We start from the raw sequence: 19,550 nt of genomic DNA on the forward strand, positions 1-19,550 counted from the left end.
TTTCAGCTTTAACTGTGAATATTCTGAGGATCATTCAGGATACTAAAAGTGTTTTTAGAAAGTATTTTTAATTCTTAAGTTTAATATGCTGGAAGAACATATCATATTTTCCAGTACCCACAAGGCATTGATATGGATGTTTGTAGTTAATCTGGTGCCTCCCAAAGCTCACCTTTGAATTAACATGGTTTACTTTTTGTTTGATTTTTTGTCTTTTTTTTTAACTAGGCGAAGCAACGGTGAAGAAGAAACCAGCTCCAAAGACTCCTCCAAAAGCAGGTAGTTTGTTGCACGTCACCCACATGTCCAAGTACAGCTGTTCACTTAATAAACTTGTTTGTATATGTGATTAAATGGTGGGTAAGTCCCTTTTCAGAGTTGTTTATGAGGTTACACTGTACTAAGAATCAAATTATGAGCGTCCAAAGAAGTTACTATCAGATAAACTATAGCAAGGTCTGTCTGAGACAGGGTCCTACGAAATACTAGGAGCAGTGTGTTGCTCGTGCCCTTCTACATATCCACAACATACCCTGGCCTTCTGTGAAAAGAGACTTTTCTGTGTATCACAGAGTGCTACCTCTGCATGAGTAGCTACCACAGATAAGGTGATAGATTCTACTTTTCCTCATCACTGGCATTATGGTAGCCTGTTCATGTGTTTGCAGTCTCCTAGGCAAAGCTATCTATATTAAAAGTTACATGGAAAGTTCCTCTATAGGAACCTGCTTTCAGTGTCTTGAAACTTTGTCAGACTTTTAAACTGTTCAAGCTGTTTTGTACACCAGATACGTGCCTCAGCCTAGTTTCCTTCAGATATTTTAAAAAAGACTTTTCAAAGAAAAAGCCTAGAGGATCGAGGGGAAGGCCTCTTTGTTTTAATTACATTGAAAAGGAAAAGAAAGCACTTTTTTCATGCCCAGTAGCCCTGTGCTTTGGAAAGGAATGTTATATTTGGCAGTGAGGTCATTCTAATATTAGGGAGTGCCTCTTACCATTTCTGTCAATAGGTCCTCAAGTCTGCCCCCTTCCCCTCCGATACACACACACACAAGAATATTTTTTTATTGTGCTGCTTTTATAAAGCAACAGTACAGATTTCACCCTGGAGTTGTCTGGCCTATGATATTTCTGGCATCTGACCCCAACAGCTACCAGAGTCTGACACACTCAGTATCACAACTGAGAGACAAGGATGTAGCACTATTAGCAGAAGAGATGTTCTGCCATCTATTGATACTCAGGCAGTGAGAGGGAAGAGGAGGAGGAATGTCTGATTCAGGAACAGAGAAGTATGAATGGGACAGCAAGGTTTAAAAGAAGCACTGCAATACACAAACAAAATGATTCATCACTGCTCACCGGAAAATTTAGTGTGATGGATAAAGACACCAAATTCCTTCCTTGTCTCTCATGATGTTTCTGTTCCACATAATGTTTATCTGACTACTGAAGCCGGAATCTTCATAGGTCTTGAATCTTAAATTTTTCTGAGTGCTGCTGATGACATCAGGGAGCAGGTTTGCAGACCCCCTCCACACATGGAGATTGATCAGAAGTTAGCTGGAGCCATTCTTCAAAGATACAAAGTGCAAAAGAAAAAAAAAATAAGTTTTTCTGAAAAAAATCCACAACAAAAAAATTTCATAAGCTGTCTATTTGGAACTAGTGGTAGGTCTAAATGTTTTTGTCCTTTGGATGTCTGTACCTTGGTTTTGCATGAGCAAACTTCGGGTGGATAGATTGCTATTGCTTCACTCCACTAGAATTAACAATGTCCACAGAATTGTTTCATTGCAAACAACATATAACTGTTAATCTGGATTTCAAATGCTGCTCTGAAACAGTTGAGCTGAGACATGTATGTGTTTTGAATTTTTTAAAAAAAATAAAGTATAGAAACCTAAAGAGAGATTTTGTTTATTTTATTTTTCCCATCAGCTGCTCCTCCTCAGATTACTCAGTTCCCAGAAGATAGAAAAGTCCGTGCAGGTGAATCAGTGGAACTGTTTGCCAAGGTGGTAGGAACAGCACCCATAACTTGCACCTGGATGAAATTTCGTAAGGAGGTAAATTGTTTTTTGGTCTACTTTAACAATCATTGAAAAAGTAGAGCTGGAAAGGAGCACCAATGACCATTTCCCATTTGTCCATCTCCCTTCCTGAGGAACATGTCACTCCTGACAGATGTTTTCCTCCTGTCTGCTGAAAAAGTTCCACTAATGAAGATTTCACAATCTCCATTAGCAAATTATTGTAGTGCTTAAATATCTACAGTGGGAGAATTTTTTTTCCTGATGCCAAACCCAAATTTTTCTTGCTACAGTTTAAACCCTTTTCTGCCTGTATCCTCCTATAACAAATTATCTTTTCTTTGTGAAAAGGCTTAGACCATGTAATTAAAGGATAGGTGATGGAGAATATTTAGGTATCTAAAAGTATCTGTCACAGGAGATACTTCTGTTCTTCAAAAATGACTTCTTCATTGATACTGAGCCTAAAATTATGTCAGAGGGGCAAAATGCCATATAAAAAGCTTGAGTGAATTGTATGACAACACAAATATCACCGTACAAGGCACAACAGCAATCCATGGCATGAGTGCCCTCACACTCTGGGTTTAAAGTTCCTTCTAGTTGAATTAATATACTTAAACTATAATACAAGTGTCCGTAAGGACAGCTCCTGAAGCGAGTTGCTATAATGAAACAACTTAGAATCAAACCACTTTAAATTAAATAAACCAATATGCAAGTTCAAACTGGAAGATGAAGTGTCATGTTAGGACAGAGCAAGTATAAATATGTACTGGAGCTGCTATTCTGTTTACTTTATTCTGAACTTGTTATGCACTCTATAGAGCATAAATAAAAACATCTCCTCCTAGAAGGAAGTTTAGACTTTAAATCCAGATGTGTCAGCATTTAACTGAAAGAATTCAAAACAGTTTGCTAGTGCAAAGGGTATTCCAGAGTCCATCCTTCCTAACTCCAAATAACCTCTTACTTTAGGGAAAAGGGTGGATTTTTTTCCTGAACTCCTATATTTTCTTAAAATTCTTTAGCTTCAAGACTACTACTATTCAAGACTATTACTTCTTCTGTAGTTAACTACTTCTTTCCACAAAAAATAGGTCTCAGAAGCTCCAATGACATTCAGTGTACGGTTTTGCTAAACACTATCTTAACATTTAGGTAAAATGTACCCTCAAAAGTAAGTTTCTGGTTTGTGCAGAATTCTGAGTTAATTTTTGAAAACCATAATCTTATTTACATAGACTTGAAGGCCTTTTTTATATACAAGAGCTATATGATAACAGAGACTAGCAGCTCCTATTGCCCATATTAGATCCATAATCTGTGATTCGACATATTTTTTCCTTTGTAAAATTCTATTTTTACCATCTTTATACTTTCTTTTTAGTTATTCACTATGAGACAAAGTATTGCAAAAACATATATTAAAATTACATAAAAATTTTTATATGGTTCATTATGGCAAATGAGATAGAAAAGGAAAAAAAACTTCAGGAAGGCTACTAAAAACTGTAGGAGGACAAGTGAGGGCAGCAGTCTCTCATTTATTACTTTAAATGGGGAGCCAGTTACTATGTCCTGTGCTGCACCATTATTTTGCTTTATTTTTCTCTTATACTTCACCACATATTGTTCTAGGCTTGGATTTCTTCCTCTTCTATAAGTGTGGTTGATTTCAGCTCTGTTCCATTCCCAATCCTAAAAGTGAAAATCAGCCAAGTGTTTTAACAATTTGCTGGGGGTTATTCATACTCATTATTTGAGCAGACCCAGGAGGAGGTGAGTTGTGATTTCAGCCCTTCCACTGTTTGCTGCAGTGTGCCAAGGAACTTGTCCTCTCCACATTCCTTCCTCATATTCCCTCAGGTGCAAGAGAGCTACTCACAGGAATATTCCAGGCAAATACCTTTCACTTGAAGAAAGGGAATGTCACAAATTTGTGACCCATGCTGTTGTACGTGGTAGCAGTGTAGTGGAGGGATGCTCCAGCTGTGCTCAGCTGAAGAGGGGAAAGCCTTTCAAAGCCAGGGAATACAGGGATCCAGCTTCATGTTCCCCATAACCGATGCAAGCCGCTGAGCATCCTTTCAGGGCTTTCTCTGAATAACACAGATCTAGTTCTACTGTTACCCTTTGGTTGATTCCAATGAAGCAAAACATAAGGAGTTTAGAATCTCACAAGTATGGGGCCAGAGCAGAGCAACTTTCAGTATAATTTAAACTGTAATGCTACATAATCCCGTTTGTTAATTTTCTGTCTGAGTTATTGTAGGAGAATCTTTCTCGGGTTACTTTGGGGCATATGGCAGTGCATGTGTAGTATCTCAGTTGAGGAAAGAGCAGGGAAAGTCCTGCTCTTAAACTTTTAATTTCTGTTCTCTGGATATATGAGACAAGATAAGGCAAACTAAATAGTCTTCATTTTTAATGAAATTCTGAGAATGACTTGGAAGAGTCACTTATCTAAGAAGGAAGTGGTGGGAGGAAGAAGGGCATTGACATTATGTTGTCTGTTTCATAAGAACACAGTGTACAGCTTCTCTAATTGCAGTGTAGCATTATGAGCTTTTTAAATAATCTGTCATGTCTCAAGCTAATACTGATTAAAATCTAAGTCACCTTGGCCATTTATGCTATGATAGCTCTGTTTCAATTAAAAACTGGTTCATAATATGCCCATGGTATTCAGCAGAGATTTTGATTTTCGCTTCTGCAGAAAATAAAAGTGCTATAGGGAAGCTCATTCTGCTCTTTGAATGTCTCTCTGCACAGCTGCAGCATTACATCTCCATTTCAGTCAACATCATCTTTAACTGTTCAAACCCAAGAAACTGTGTGCTCTGGTTTATGTGGAAGTACAGAATAAGGCTGGTTAAGACAAGAGGGCAAAAGTCACAGCCATGGATGATTTGCACCTTCGGCCTCTGTAGTGGAATGGCAAATGAACTGGGGCTAAACCCTTGGTCCACTGTGCTTTCTGTGAGATACGTGAGACCAAACTTTGTTCTTTTGACAATTACACAGTTTCCACTTTCAGCTTGTCAAAGAGAAGTTAGAAAAGTGAAACTCCTGGTCTTTAGTGGGGTTCCAGTAACAACAATGCTCCCTATTGCCTTTGCAGGACTGGAGTCATTATAAAGTTCCCCTGCATTTCTAGATGCTTTGTGTTGATTGCGTGGTTTAGCAGCTGCACTTTTCACTCCTGAACTTTTTCACTTCTGTGATAAAGTTATCTGCAGATAATGTTAAATATGATAATATTTTGAGCTCTTTCAGATATGAAGATATTTATAACTTTTTTTTTATTTGGCAGATTAAAGAAAATGAATATATTAAAATTGAGAATGATGAAAACAGCAGCAAGCTAACAATATCATCGACAAAGCAGGAACACTGTGGATGTTACACTCTAGTTGTAGAGAACAAACTTGGCAGTAGACAAGCACAAGTCAACCTTACAGTTGTTGGTAAGTCCATGATAATGTTTTATATATATACTCATTCTTCAGACATCACTCTGCATTTGAATTGCATATAAAGTTACACAACAAATTAAATAAAATAATCAGATAAGTTAAAAACACTAAAATAAAAAACTAGTACTTCAAAAAATATCAGGACTGGGCAGTGACATTGTAATAAGGACTATAAGCAAGTTCATTAGGGCTATACTGTGTTTATTTTGAAAAATTTCCAATTCCAGACGAAGATATAAATAGCTCAGACTTAAAAAAAAAAATAAAAATCCACCCACAAGATAAAAACAGCTCCTGTCTCCATTTTTTGTTAGATACCACTTGTTTTTCCCATTTAGTGTTTGCAGCATCCAGATGTTTGCTGAACTGCCAATTTTAAAACTGTTAGTTCAGGAAGGATTGAGGTAGTTTCTAAAAGTCTGTGCAACTGAAAACATCCTGTTGCTTTGGGGAGGGAGATTTTGTCCTTTTAATTTAAATTCCTACAATTGTCTGCTGTTTTACAGTGACAGAAAGCAGGGAACAGAGCCGCTCTGGTTGGAATATGAAGCTCTTCATATGTAGGGGCTTTATATTTTTTCCACATGTAACTTAAAGCTTCCAATAGCTTTGTCAGATGACCCTTCCAGGCTATCAGGTTTGTTGCAGCAGGGTGTGGACAGCTGCAGATAGTTGTAGGCTGCAGTATGTTTGCAGATAAACCTGCAGCCTGGTTCTAGACCAGCTAGCTGGAGTATCAGCCAAAATCTAGAGCTGTGACATCTAGGTCTGAAAGGGCTAATGAACCCACCTTGGTGTGGCTGCACAGCAAAGAGTTTCCAGGGAAATCTAGGGAAGTTCTACAAGCAAAAATGGTGATTGGTGTAAAATATTGATCCACGGGATGGGTCTGTCTCTGGGTTCTGTTACCTGTGGCCTGCGGGGGGTTTATGACATAAGGTGGGGCAGAGCTCCCCCAGGTAGTTGGATGAATTATAGTTCCACCAGCAAGGCTGCATCCCAGCCACCACTTGTAACTGCATTGGCTCTGCTGTGCTGGCAGCCATGGGGACTGTGAGCAGGGGAAGAAACACGGGTATAAGGCCAAAGACGAGTACCTGATTCCAATGAAATCAATGGCAAAATGTATTTAACCCAAGTTGAACTGGAAATTCGTTCCAGAAATCCAGTAAATAACATGTGAACTTTAACAGTAGAATCACACTTTCAAGTACAATATCCACTGCTACAGAGTGAATGTCCCTTGGTTGCACACTGCTCTACATATTGTCAATAAAGGTCTCCTGATTATTTAAATTAATTTCTTTCATCCAGTCTGTGGCTTAAAAGATAACTGAATGAATGAGTATAAATATCAAGCAGATTCCAGCAACGTGCCAGAGAATTCAGGAATAGAAGAAAATAGAATCAGTAATTTTCACATGATGCACAGATAAATTGTACTACTTCTTCCAACAGTGGGTTGTGCAGGTCAGAAGTATAACTCAGTTAAAAATGAGCTCCAGGAAAAACTGGTCCTTGAGTAATCATCGTATACATTGTTTTGGGTGCAGCATTTGGCTCCAAAGCCCCAACACAGCTGATTAGCAGCTAGAAGAATGGCAGGAGATTAATTGCTCTTTACATGCCCCTTCTTTTCACTCTTTCCTAGACAACTGCTGTAGGCTGCTGACTATAGTAGGTTATTGGGCAAGATGGATTATTTCAGCTGAACTAGGTCGACAATTCCTGTTATCTTGTCACTGTGTGAGCCTTGACTCACTATTATAACAGTCACTGGTTTATGTCCTTTGGAGTTAATTGGTTGGAAAGTCTTTGAATTCTATAACCTTATAAAGCTACATCTCAGCCTCCTGCTTTGCTCTTCCCTAAGAAATGTGCCAGAGAACAGTGGGATTCCCAGAGATGCTTTTGGGAGAGTTGGGTGAATAATCCTTACAACGTGCAGGAGTTTGCCATGTGTTTTGGCTGATGACAAGCTATCTCTTTCCAACTAAAAAGAATAAATTCTCTTGTAAAATTGCCATCTCTTCAGTGAGACATCTTGCTGATGTCAGCACTGCCGAAGGCATGACAAGGCCTCAAGACTCCTAGTTTGTTACACATGCATTTTTAAGGCCAGACTTTTCCATCTGGGTACTCAAAAATGTGGGAAAAGGGAGTAAAAATGTCTTCCTTGTAGGAAGTGGGTTCAAATAGCACTACTGAGACAAAATCCTTCACACTGTTTGCACCTTTAAAGGTGTTAAATGTTCATGAACGTTGGAAAGTACTTTTCTCCAAAGCCTGCCAATCAAAATAGGGAAGATATGTTTCTCTGAATATACAGAACCTGAGATTTCTGACTCTATCAAAGCTCATTCTTAGTCCTAAATTCCTGCCTGTCCATTCTCTCTGCTCCATCCAAAGTACTGGGAAGAAACTTACCTGCCTTGCTCTGACTCTGCATTCGTAACAAGCATTTGTGGAGAAAGTCCTGGTGCTAGAGATCAGCTCTGTCTGCCTCAACTACTTATAATAAGGCTCTAAACTCTGTGTGAGCTGCCTCCCTGTAAGTTTAGCGGTAAAAGGCACATCCAGATGTATGCTGAGTGCTCAAAATGCTGCTGCCTGACCAAAGTCCACAACTGAGCCTTGAATGTATTGAGGGAAACTACAAATACAGAACATCTGCTTTCTGGAGGAGTGTGTCTGAGCTGACCCAGTCCTGTGTTTCTCAAAGAGCTAGCTAACAGGCTTGGCTGTTCTGAAGTTTGGCAAATCAAAGACATTTGTTAAAATATAAAATGAAATAAATGTTAATGAAGAAGTATTTCTTTTATTATTACCTCTTACAACTTGCAAAGCCTTCATGCTGATGGGCAAGCTTCTCATGTGAAAGACTCCAATAAGCATTTCTTAAATTAAATTTGGACTGTAACACATACCAGGGAACAGGTTGCCCAGAAAAGTTGTGCAGTCTCCATCCCTGGAGGTATTCAAGTTCAGACTGGATAAGCATCTGAACAATCTGATCTGACCTTATAGCTGATCCTGCTTTGAGCAGGTCTAAAGACCTTCCTGAGGATGTTTAAGAACATCCTGGATCTTGGTTTTATACTTGCAGTTGTCAAACACCTTTCTTCACAAAAAACCCCATTAAATAATGTTATTGATTTAACCTCCAACCACGGGACAAAGGATTGAGCTTATTTGCCAGGATTCAAATCAGAAATGATCCTGCTATGATTTAAACCCTGAGTCCTAGATTGTAAACTCTATCTGGGTACAATTTTTATAAATCATTTTTAATAATGACTTTTAGGGAAACAAAGATACCCTGCAGTCCTTTGAATTTGGCTCCTAAAGTCATAAATTTAACTGCTCGCACTGTCAGACTCAGACTTTAGCTACAATCTTAATTGAACTGCACAGAGGTTCTGACACAAAGCATTTGAATAATATATGATTTGATCAGTTTGGGCCATGGAAAAAGATGCTCTTGAAAGAAATTCAACTTTATTGTAATGAATTTTTTTCCTTTGCAATTGTAATGAGTATCAATGAACAAAGTGTCCATTACACTCAGCCTCCAGTGTGAGCTGTTTGCAGTCCACACACCAAAACCACTGATATGTAGATAAGTTAGAGGAGACTTTTTCACTGATGGTGTGGTGATGAGCACACAGCACTCAGACACAAGGACTGAGCCTTGAGTTTTACACTGATTCATTGTTTAACTTTGTCTTTATAAGCATTAATAATACTGGGAGACATGCAGTAGAAGTGAGATATTCAAGTTAAGCAACATCTTCTTTTGAAGGATTTGACTAGTCCCAAAATGTGCATGCTGAGCTCTTCTCTATTGTTATGATTAGCTCTCTTAAATAAGCTATTTCCTTGCTGAGTGATCTCTCAAGGGACATTTTGCATCATGTGTCTGTTCCAAAACCAAAATGGTCTGATGTGAGACAGAGCTAATGATTTACAGCAGACACTGTGTCAGATTAAAGTGGACTTGAGTTGCCAAAGCTATTGAATGAGCCATTGATGAGCTTAGTGTAAGATAGGGATGATTTAAGCAAGGAAGAGCCCTCACTCTACAGTGACAGCAAGGAATATTCACTCCTTTCATACTTTTTATTGGATGTATATGGACCTATTCATCAAATTCATGATTCTGAACATTTTAGCTATGTGATAGACCCCAATCTGTAACCACTCGTGAAAAAGGAACTTGGTTTTTATACTGGAGACTATAACAAAGAGTCACTAATATACAAGGGCTTTCTGATGATCAGTGTTTGGTGAATACTTTGGATATTAGCAATGTCTTTTTCTTTCTTAGATATAGAAGTAGAAACACATGTACTACCTACCTGGAAGCTGATTTTGATCAACCTTGTTTGTCTAAATCCCTTAGATTTGTATTGTTCCTGGTGTGGTATTGTGTGTGTGTGTGTGTGTGTATACATATATATATATGAAAGTATCATGGTGATTAGTAAGCTATATGGTAGATATATGCAAAAAAAAAAAAAAAGAGAGCAGTGTCACTAGACCCCAAGAGGCCTAAAGTTAATAGTTATGAGTTTTTATTACTCTAAGCATTGGTGTACATACTGTGTTTTGCATCTTTATGCACTGTTGGAAAGTGATAAAGCAAGTATTCAAGAACACATATACAGGGATGATGCACACAGGCATGCAAGCTGTATAGCAAGAATTTAGTAATGCCTGCGCCTCTGCTCCATTCCTTATTTGACTTGGGATGGAGAAGTTACTTTCTGTGAGGAACCTGTTACTTCCATGCCTTTAGCAGAATCTGTATGAGCAGAGTCTTTCAAAGCAGAAATGAGAAAATACAATTTTAAATGAGAACAAGGTCTGATCATCACTAACTCCAATAGTCATTGAACATAATGGTAGGATTATTAATTGCTTGTATGAAGGGCTTTGTTCTGGTTCAACAAGTCACATATATGCAAGCTGTATTAGCATTTGTTCTTTGCCCCGAAACTGTATTACAAGGAAATGTGGCAGCAGAACCAACAGCTCACAGTGGCTCTACAAGGATTTTGTGTGAGTGCCTGAGAGATCTGGCTCAGTGCTCAGTGCTCAGCCTGAGTGGAGCCAGCAGTGGTCAGAAACTGTTCCCTCTCTGGACAAGTAAGTGCAGACATCTGTGAAGCAGACAGTGAAGTGGAACAACCATAGACACTTGACAGAGAATACTGCAGTTCAGAAGTGCTAACATAATGATTCTGAAGCTGCTTCTTTTGAGAAGCATCAAATTATATCTTGCAGTATCCATGTGATTCCCTGTTTACAGTTGGGTCAAGAATGCAGTGAATTTTGTAGGAATATGTGGGTGGACTCAGTCTCTAACCTTCAACCTTTTAAATTCCTCTGGATTGCTGGAGGATTTTTGTCACTGGTTTTATGGTTAAAGGGTAACTAGACTGGCGATTAAGGAAGATGTGTCTTATATTGCTGCTGTTGTAGTTCAACAGTATAGTAACTAATGCTTGGTGGCAAAACTCTGCAGCAGTATCAAAATTAAATTTTCACAGCAAGATAACAATGTGTAGAGGAAAACCAGCTTATGTTGTCCTTTGCATCAGTGCTGGTAAACTAATCCAGGTTTATTCCTTGAATGGCCATCTGGTTTCAGTGTCATTTGTGTTAGGAGAAATTTCAGTAGAACTCCCTGCATAACTACTTTCGCCTGATACTTACCTTCACCTTTTTTTCTAACAAAAAAAAGGAAATATCATGATTATTCCTCACAGCAAAATTCCTGTGTTTTACCTGCTGTTAAATGCTAGGAATGTCTTAGTTACTAAAAAATGATTCATCACAACATGCACATGAACATAGGGTTCCTAGGATCCGAACTCCAGTGGAGACTAATCTGCTGGTAGTCCTACTGGGGAAACTCCACAAATTTATTCTGCCTTTCAGTGGACAGGTATGGGAGCTCTAATTCAATCAGTTATCAAACCAGATACCTAATGTGTAGCACATGAGTAATCCGAACAGCTTGTTGATTCAGGCACAGGAGCAGATGGTTTAGAAAAAGGCTCCTGAGAATGCATTATATATTTGTTTGTTCCATTAGGCCTGTGGCAGAAGGAGATGTTCTTGTGCTGAGGGCATTTGCGTGGGAGTGGTGAGCTCTGGTTTCATTCCCAGCTCCATTCTCCTGTGTGTCCTTGGGCGAGGTCATTTTACTCTTTTATGCCTCAGTTACCCCAACAGCACAAAGTGATGCTCTGGGCCACCAGTATTTGTGAGCTACTTTATCCACAGGTCTCAAAAGGGCAGTCTTTAAATAACTTAGTTTTATGTCAGAGTTGTCGGGAGGGGCAATGTGGTGAGAGCAGTCTGCAGTGTATATTACAGGGGAGGTGTGAAATTCAAACTCTGAGCTAATGAACTTTGACCATTGTGTCCTCCGCTCTGCCGGGGAGCATGTTTCATTAGGAGAGAATTTCTGCTCATTCCAGTTTCTCTTGTGTTGTTTTGCAAGAGAACACAGGCATTTTCTAGTATAATTTTATCCTAAACCTGTGGTACACTGACATGTGGAAGGGTGTTAATGCTTGTTACAGGGTGTTAAGGGGTAATAATACATCGACTTGTAGCACTCCTCTCCCTTGGAAAAAGAGCTACAGGGCATAGTTTTCCAAGGAAAGCAGTGAGGTCTGCCATGACCCTGAGCCCTGTCAGCGATAATGCCGAGTTCAGTTATGACCTTTTATGGTTTTGCTTTTCTCCTGCTGATGGATTTCAAATGAAAGCTTTGCCAGTGCTGTCGGCATGGACAGTGTTCAACTGGCTTTTGCAGCATATTAAATACCTTCTCTGGCTAAACAGCTTGTGGGATGGAATTAAATTGTTTCTTTCTGTCTGTTCTTTATCTGGCAGACAAATATCACAATAGCTAATAATAGTATTATACAGTAATATGATAACTGAATTTAGAAAGAAAACAAACCAATTTTGAGAAGAGAGAAAGAAAACTACTTCAGAGACACTGCTTCAGTGCTGTCTCTGTTCATAAAAGAAAAAAAAAACACTTTTCAAAGGCTGTGGTTGTGCTGTTCTCAGTTTTCAGAGGCTTTCTGCTGGAACAACATCACTGCTTAAGGGCCAGGGCCCTCCAAGCTCTTAATGCACAGCAAGCCCTATCTTTGGCTCAGCCCGACCCTCACATCAAGTAGCAGAACAATTTCCATTTCCCTGCACTCAGATAAGGAGATTGCTGCCTTTTTTGGTCTCTTGGAATGGTTCTTATGTTCCGAGGGCTCTGTAAACTGAGCCATGGGGAGAAGGCAGTGAGCTCTAGATTGCACAGTTTCATGTTATGTGGGTGTCCTGGATGAGCTGTGGGTTTGCCTCCTATGCAGAAAGCGAGAAAATCCCTTTCCTTATCAGAAGGAATTTTGGGTTATACACCACTGAAAAAAAAAAGCAAGGACATCAAGTCAAATTTGTCTGATAAATAGCAATGATTTAAAGGCTGGGCATGCTTATGTTTTATGCTTCTCAGAGTGCACAAATACAAGTTAATTAAAGGTTACTCCAGGCTGTATATCAAAACCTGTTTACCAAAGTATTTCCAAGAACTTGTCTGAGGAAGGAGTGCAGCTGAATTCAATTTGGGAGTAAATAACAAGTGTGTGTTTCAATCCTGGTGTGGTCTTAAAAGTGACTTATACATTTCATGTGAGGCCAGTTCATGACCTTATCATCTACCCCAAGGAATACATGCCACAAAGAGTAAACTGGAATCTGTCCTCCTTGCTCTGGGGTAGTGGTAATTTATGCCTCCCTTTGTTGAGAAGTAGGGTTTTTTAATAGCGTGCCTAGTTTGCTGGAGCACAAAGGGAAGAAAGCACCTCCTTCATGTCACCTCCACTCCCCTCTTCCTCCTCTCTGCATGGCTTATGGCACATAGGAGTTGCTACTGCTGTCTCCTCTGTGCTGCTTGAGTCAGTGACTCAATGCAGTCTCTGTGCAGAATAGTCCCTGAGTGAGGCTTGAGGCCAAGTTAGCTGCTTATCCATCTCCTTTGCCTGCCACAAGGCTTTGGAAGCCAGCTTGGGGCAGCCCTACTGATATTCCTAAAGAGATTATGTGAGGAGCTTTGTGCTTGAGTCCCCCTTAGCATTTAACTGTCCAACCTCCAAATACCTCATTAGCCTCTGCAGTCATACTGTTAGGCAAATGAGGTGATCAGGCATCCTAGTAAAAGAGGTGTAAGAACTGTCTGCTGCAAAGGCATTGGAGTTTGTAGGATTCTAATCAAGTTCAACAGGACCATGTGGATATAGCCAGTTTGACCACGACAATCTGGAATATCATAATGCTTAGCTACATCTTAATTTAGGCATTATGTGTGTGCTGTAAGTTAGCCAAGACTGGAGTACCCCTAGTTTCACATAGTTAAGACATCTTATGGTGGTTTTCTTTTGTTGCATATAACAGTGAAATTGAAGTTACAGTTCAATATTTTAAATTAATTCCTTCTCCTATAGAAATGTTCACAAGGAGCAGTGTGTTTTTTGATACTCTCCCTTCCTTCTAGTTTACATGTTGTTTCGTAGCTATGGTTTGGTCCAAAACAGGAAGAACAAAATTGTGGTCTGATAAAGCCAATATAAAGCCCTCCTAACATAAGCCAAAGTATGAAATATGTCTGTGTGTGTCAAAGACTGTACATGGCATGCAGTGAAATATTGGAGATGGGAAAGTCAGAGAATAGGGAACTGTGCTTGTCTCCCACATCCCTCCTCAACCCACAGGATAATTTTATTGGAAGTAATTAATTGTGCTGATAGAGGTTTCACATTCCAGAAGAGAATGTAGTTTGGCAAAATATTCTAGCTTTCAATACAGACCAATGAATACACGGTAACCTTTAAAATCCCCATAGAATAAACTGTGAGAAACAAAACAGGCACATGGAGAGACCATCTGCAGATTCTCTGAATGTGCAGAGCTGTAGAATACCATCCAGCCTGATATCAAATAGTTTTTAAGCATGGTAAAATGGTACATATACATCTGTCATATTAATAAAGAGCAAAGATTAGGGTTTCATTCCTGTTTATGATCTCCCATAGCAGCTACCACCCAGTATTTCTGCACTGAACAGACCTGCAAGCAGTGGCACATGGTAGACTTCAAACAAAAACATGCATCTTTCTGGCTCTATAGAGCCCAGCCAGGGTTGCAGGTTTTCATCTTTGCCTACTGGAAAAAAATTTATTAGGAAAGTATAAATATTCCCAAGGCTAGCACATACTAGTCTAAAGCCATGTAACATTTCCTTTGCCACTGATGTCCCCTTGGCCATGAATGTTTTCTCTCCAATACTCACATAGCTAAACCTTGCTTCTGTAAACTGCTGGCCAAAGGGATTGCAGTTATCTAGGTGAGTCATGGAAAGAGAGGTCACTAAGGTAACTGTGACCTGGGAAACTGATAAATCATGCCCAGAGTTTCATTTGAAAACAGAAGTGTGTTGAAAGTCAGCAATGGAAGATGTATTTTCATGTCCTGCACAGGAAGCAGGCTACCATGCTCTGCAAATACCGAAACACAGGCACACTTTCGTCCTTCAATATAAAATTTAGTGCAGAGCATTAGATCAACCTAACACTTTATTTTTAAGCCAACACATACCATCCAGATCAAGCTGTGTGCACAGAAGGTGTCAGAGAACCACTACACTGACAATCCTGAACAGATGCCTCTGTAAGGTGATGAACTACTGGCTTAGCTTTTTCTTCCAAGTATTTTCCTCTTGCTCTCAGAACTGCTCTAGTTCTGTTTGGATTTAGGATAATACTTATTCAAGTTCTATCTGCATCTTGAGATGATAAAGTAATGGTTATATAGGAGGGAAACAAGACACAGAGCTGAATATTCTTCTGCAAAGATTCTGAAAAGGACAGATGACTGGTTAAGCATCATTCCCAACAAGGTCTGCATGGGTAATAAGCTGTAGTGAAAAAAAAGGTGGCTGTTACCACTGTCTGACTGAAATCATACAATCCATGTGTACCATGCAACCAGCTTTCTGGTGGCTGAGTAGTGTGGTACAGGAGTTCTGATACTGAAAACAGTGTGAGCACTGAATTCTCACTTCTTGCAGCTCCAAGGAGGCTGGGGCAGGACTGGTATGGGGAAGAGGGGTACTGCTGTTCAGGCTCCAGGAGATGAAGATTCAGTTCTCATTTTTGCTACAATCTCTCTTTCTCATCATAGACAAACCATATAACCCCTCTGTCATTGAGTTCATTATATCTACACTATAAAATCATGCTTATTAGTCCCTTTTATTCTGCCAGAAATGAGGTGAGTAAAATGTGACAACTAAGCAGGGCCAATAAGCCATTCCAGGGGTTAAGGATATATGGTCTCTGACACGTGTTTAGTAAGAGATGTACTGTATAATGATGACTCCTAGTGGAACGGTGTTTTAAGTGTTGCCAAAATGAATAAGGACAACCTAGATTCTGGCAGTCCCTTTTTCTTCCACCTGGGCATTCTACTGAATGCAGTGGCAAACTTAGTGTCCATCTCCCTTCCTCCCTCACAGTATTTTCCCTCATACTTAACAAGTTCTATTTATATATCTTCTAATGTGTTTCAGTTGTGGACGGAGATCTATTTTTCATCACAACTGAACTAAAAGGAATTAAAAACCTTTTTTTAAAGGGAAAACAGTGGGCAACGAAACTTGCATTCTTCCAAATAGTGCACTGATATTTAATTGTCAGATTAGACTATCCCAATTTCCCTCTCTATGAGGAAAACCACAGCAGTCAGAGGAGAGGTTTCTCTGTCCAAGAACTAAAGGCACGTTTGTGAGAAACTGTGGCTATTTCTGTCTGTTCAGCAATTTTCCTAGGAATAATAATATGAGTATGGAGGGATAACTGATATAGTCTGCCACAGTAAGGCTTTGATCAAAGTCCACAACAGTTTTCTCCAGCATTTGGATGTTTTTATTGCTGAGAAAGTGGCTTTGTCAGCTATGCCTTTCCTAAAGAGAAAGTGATAATGTCCTTTAGCAGTTTTAATGAGCAAAATGGGACAAGATTTTTATCAGTCCATGTCCAGTGTAACCAATGTTTGTAGGATCTCACACTTTCTGGCTTTCTCTTTTCATCTTCTCTCATTTATCCCATCCTTTGATTTCTCATTCAACCTTTGGCCACTAGTTCATCCAGATCAACATCATCATTATTTTGTAGGTTTTGCTAGATTATTTCTGAGAGGATTATTTCCAAGATATTTGTTCCCTTTAAAGTCTTTTGAAGTGCTTAACTCCCACAATTATTTTCTAAATCAGTAATTTTTTAAAAAAGTCATCATTTTTCTGTCTTAGAAGAACATTAATTTTGATAACTAATCATTAAACTTAACTTTGAAAAAGTTGTATAACTGCAAGGTTTTTGTGTTTTATCGGGTGTTTTCATAGTTGGCTGCTCATCTGCACTCCAGGTTCTGGTAATATTTGATCTCGTAATGCAAATAAGGACTGCAGGAGCAAGCCTCTAACTGAGGAAAACCAGAAGTTTTTATCTTCCACTTCCTCAACAATTTCCAAAACACATATGAGATTGAGAAATTCTCAATATTGAAATGATGTACTCTAAATTGAATTCCTTCTTACCAAAAAGTGCAGTAGGCTTCCGAAAACTGCAGATAGGTGAAGTTGTTCACTAAATTGTTAGCAGACAAAGTTGTCACCCTTCAAGGTCTTGTTTTCATGCCAACAAAGTGGTTTTAGTATGTCTGCTACCCAGGTATGCTTGGATGAGTGGCACATTATGAGGCTGTGAAAGGTTATCAATAGCCCTGAAGTGTGGAAGCAGATGAAGGGAACTGAAAAAAGAGCATCACAGTGATGGGACTGTTACAGGGATATTCCTCTAAGGAAGATCACCAAGGAGTGGTTTGTACTGTTGTGGGAGATTGCAGGCATAGCTGTGACTGGTTTTAGTCTCCACTTTCTGTAATGATGCCTGTGAAGGGCATTAGGCTTCAGCATGGCTTAGCCAGATGCCCACGGAACTGAACAACCCGTGTTGAAGCCAATGTGGGATTGGCATCCCTGTTGAGTAATTCATGTACATCTGTCTGCGGTCCAGTTGCTCCTTCTTTCTGCAGTACAAACCTCTGAAGCAGAGCAAAGGAATGGAAAGAAAAGGGCTGTTAGCTAGGGCCAGTTATAGCCTAATGGTAATTCCGTCTCTCATCCTCACAATTTCATCCAAGGTGCTTTGCTTGTGTTTCTGCAGATAAGCCAGACCCACCTGCCGGCACACCTTGTGCATCAGACATACGGAGTTCCTCCCTCACTCTCTCTTGGTATGGCTCCTCCTATGATGGTGGAAGTGCAGTGCAGTCCTACACCGTGGAGATCTGGAACTCAGTGGACAACAAATGGACTGACCTCACCACCTGCCGCAGCACCTCTTTCAACGTGCAGGACCTGCAGGCTGACCGGGAGTACAAATTCCGTGTGCGGGCTGCCAATGTGTACGGCATCAGCGAGCCCAGCCAAGAGTCTGAGCTGGTAAAGGTTGGAGAGAAACAAGAAGGTTAGTTCTTAGGAGAAAAAATATCTAAATTCAATGAAACTCTATCTTAAGTTCCTTAGTGAGGCCAGGCAGCTGCACACACTTTGCATGTGCTGCTGTGCGGTCAGTGCTTGTGCTCGCTCTGTGTGTGCTGAAGGCCCTTCCCAGACTCCATGTGGGTGTCTAAGAACATAAAATTTGCGTGTTTGCGGTGTGAAAACTTGGCTTCAGGGATCCCAAATCCCTGCCTGGTGAGAGCAACCAATAATTCTCCTTCTGGCTTGCCGTGTGAGTGCTGGCTGACAGGGTTCTGCAGTGCAGTGCACAGGTAATGGGAGACAAAACTTTTCACACATTACACATTCAGTCCATGCCCAGTTGGAAAATGATGTTTGGTGGATCACCTAAAATACACTGATGGATTCATTATAGTTTATACTGGACACGCCATGGAAAAACAAGCCATAAACACTATCCCAAATTAGCTTTTGGAAAAAGTAAGCGTGCTTGCTGCTAGCCAAGCACAGAATATGAAGCAGAAACTGAACTGGCATCTCATACCTAGTTGTAGTTCCCATGCTTTCAATCCTAGCATGATAAAGCACCTCAGTCCTGTTGCCTCTAGTACACCCATCTTGTGAATTCAAGGCTACCTGAGTTAGCATGTTGGTTTTGCCACTTTATGGATGCTAAAAATATTTTTAAGGTTTTTGATTACAGTTGTATGTACTTTGAAAAATATTTTTCAGTATCTTTTACTTCTTAATTTTTGCTTAAGATCTTCTCAAAGGACTAATAGGCAGAGTTGGATCATTGCAGAAATCATTCAGAAACTGGTACTAAAATTTGAAACACACAAATATCAGCATTATTTTCAAAACCAGAGACTGATTTTATGCATTTTTGTGCACACCCACATCTACCTACTGTAGACAACTTTGATAGTCATCTCAGCAAAAATCCTGTGCCAGGGATAATGTATTTTGCCATTTTTCCTGCCTTTGAGGAGAGGACTGTATGTTGTATCTCTCGCTCCTTACTTATATATGTAGGGCTTTGGAGATTTAAGTGTTCTACCTTGCCCTTGTGAAGTTATCTTTCAGTGCCAAAGCAAGACAAAATGATAGCAAAGTGATGCAGCATCACACAACTGTGTAAGCCTCTCAACAGACATTTCTAAACAAAAGTAAATCATATTTCTCCTCAAGAGATAAATTGGATGCATTCTGAGAATTGACTTCCTGCTATTTGTAAGATTTAAAACCCACTCAAAATGAAAACGCACCTTCTCTTCAAAGGGAGGAAAAATAACATGAAGAGTAGCAATAAAATTGAATAGATGGTACGGGTTCCTCATAAAAAAATTCCCTGTGTTTGAATGCCCTCTTTCTTTAGTTGCTGGACAAACACCTTCTAGAGTTGGGGACCTGACTCTTCTCTATATTTGTTTTTCCTAG

At 39.6% G+C, this 19,550-nt stretch overlaps 1 protein-coding gene across 3 annotated transcripts in view; it reads left to right on the top strand.

Moving 5' to 3' along the window:
* MYLK (myosin light chain kinase) overlaps positions 1–19,550 on the top strand; it is a 203,070-nt gene that overhangs the window by 153,962 nt on the left and 29,558 nt on the right. For all 3 annotated transcript variants that reach the window (XM_051787545.1, XM_051787544.1, XM_051787543.1), the window contains 4 exons: positions 229–279; positions 1,942–2,069; positions 5,350–5,503; positions 17,812–18,114. In XM_051787545.1, the coding sequence (XP_051643505.1) occupies positions 229–279; positions 1,942–2,069; positions 5,350–5,503; positions 17,812–18,114 (636 nt within the window). The remainder of the gene's footprint in view (positions 1–228; positions 280–1,941; positions 2,070–5,349; positions 5,504–17,811; positions 18,115–19,550) is intronic.

The sequence above is a fragment of the Manacus candei genome, unplaced genomic scaffold (genome assembly GCF_025592945.1).
Source record: "Manacus candei isolate 608988 ecotype Guabito, Panama unplaced genomic scaffold, ASM2559294v1 h1tg000023l, whole genome shotgun sequence".
Lineage (NCBI taxonomy): Eukaryota > Metazoa > Chordata > Aves > Passeriformes > Pipridae > Manacus > Manacus candei.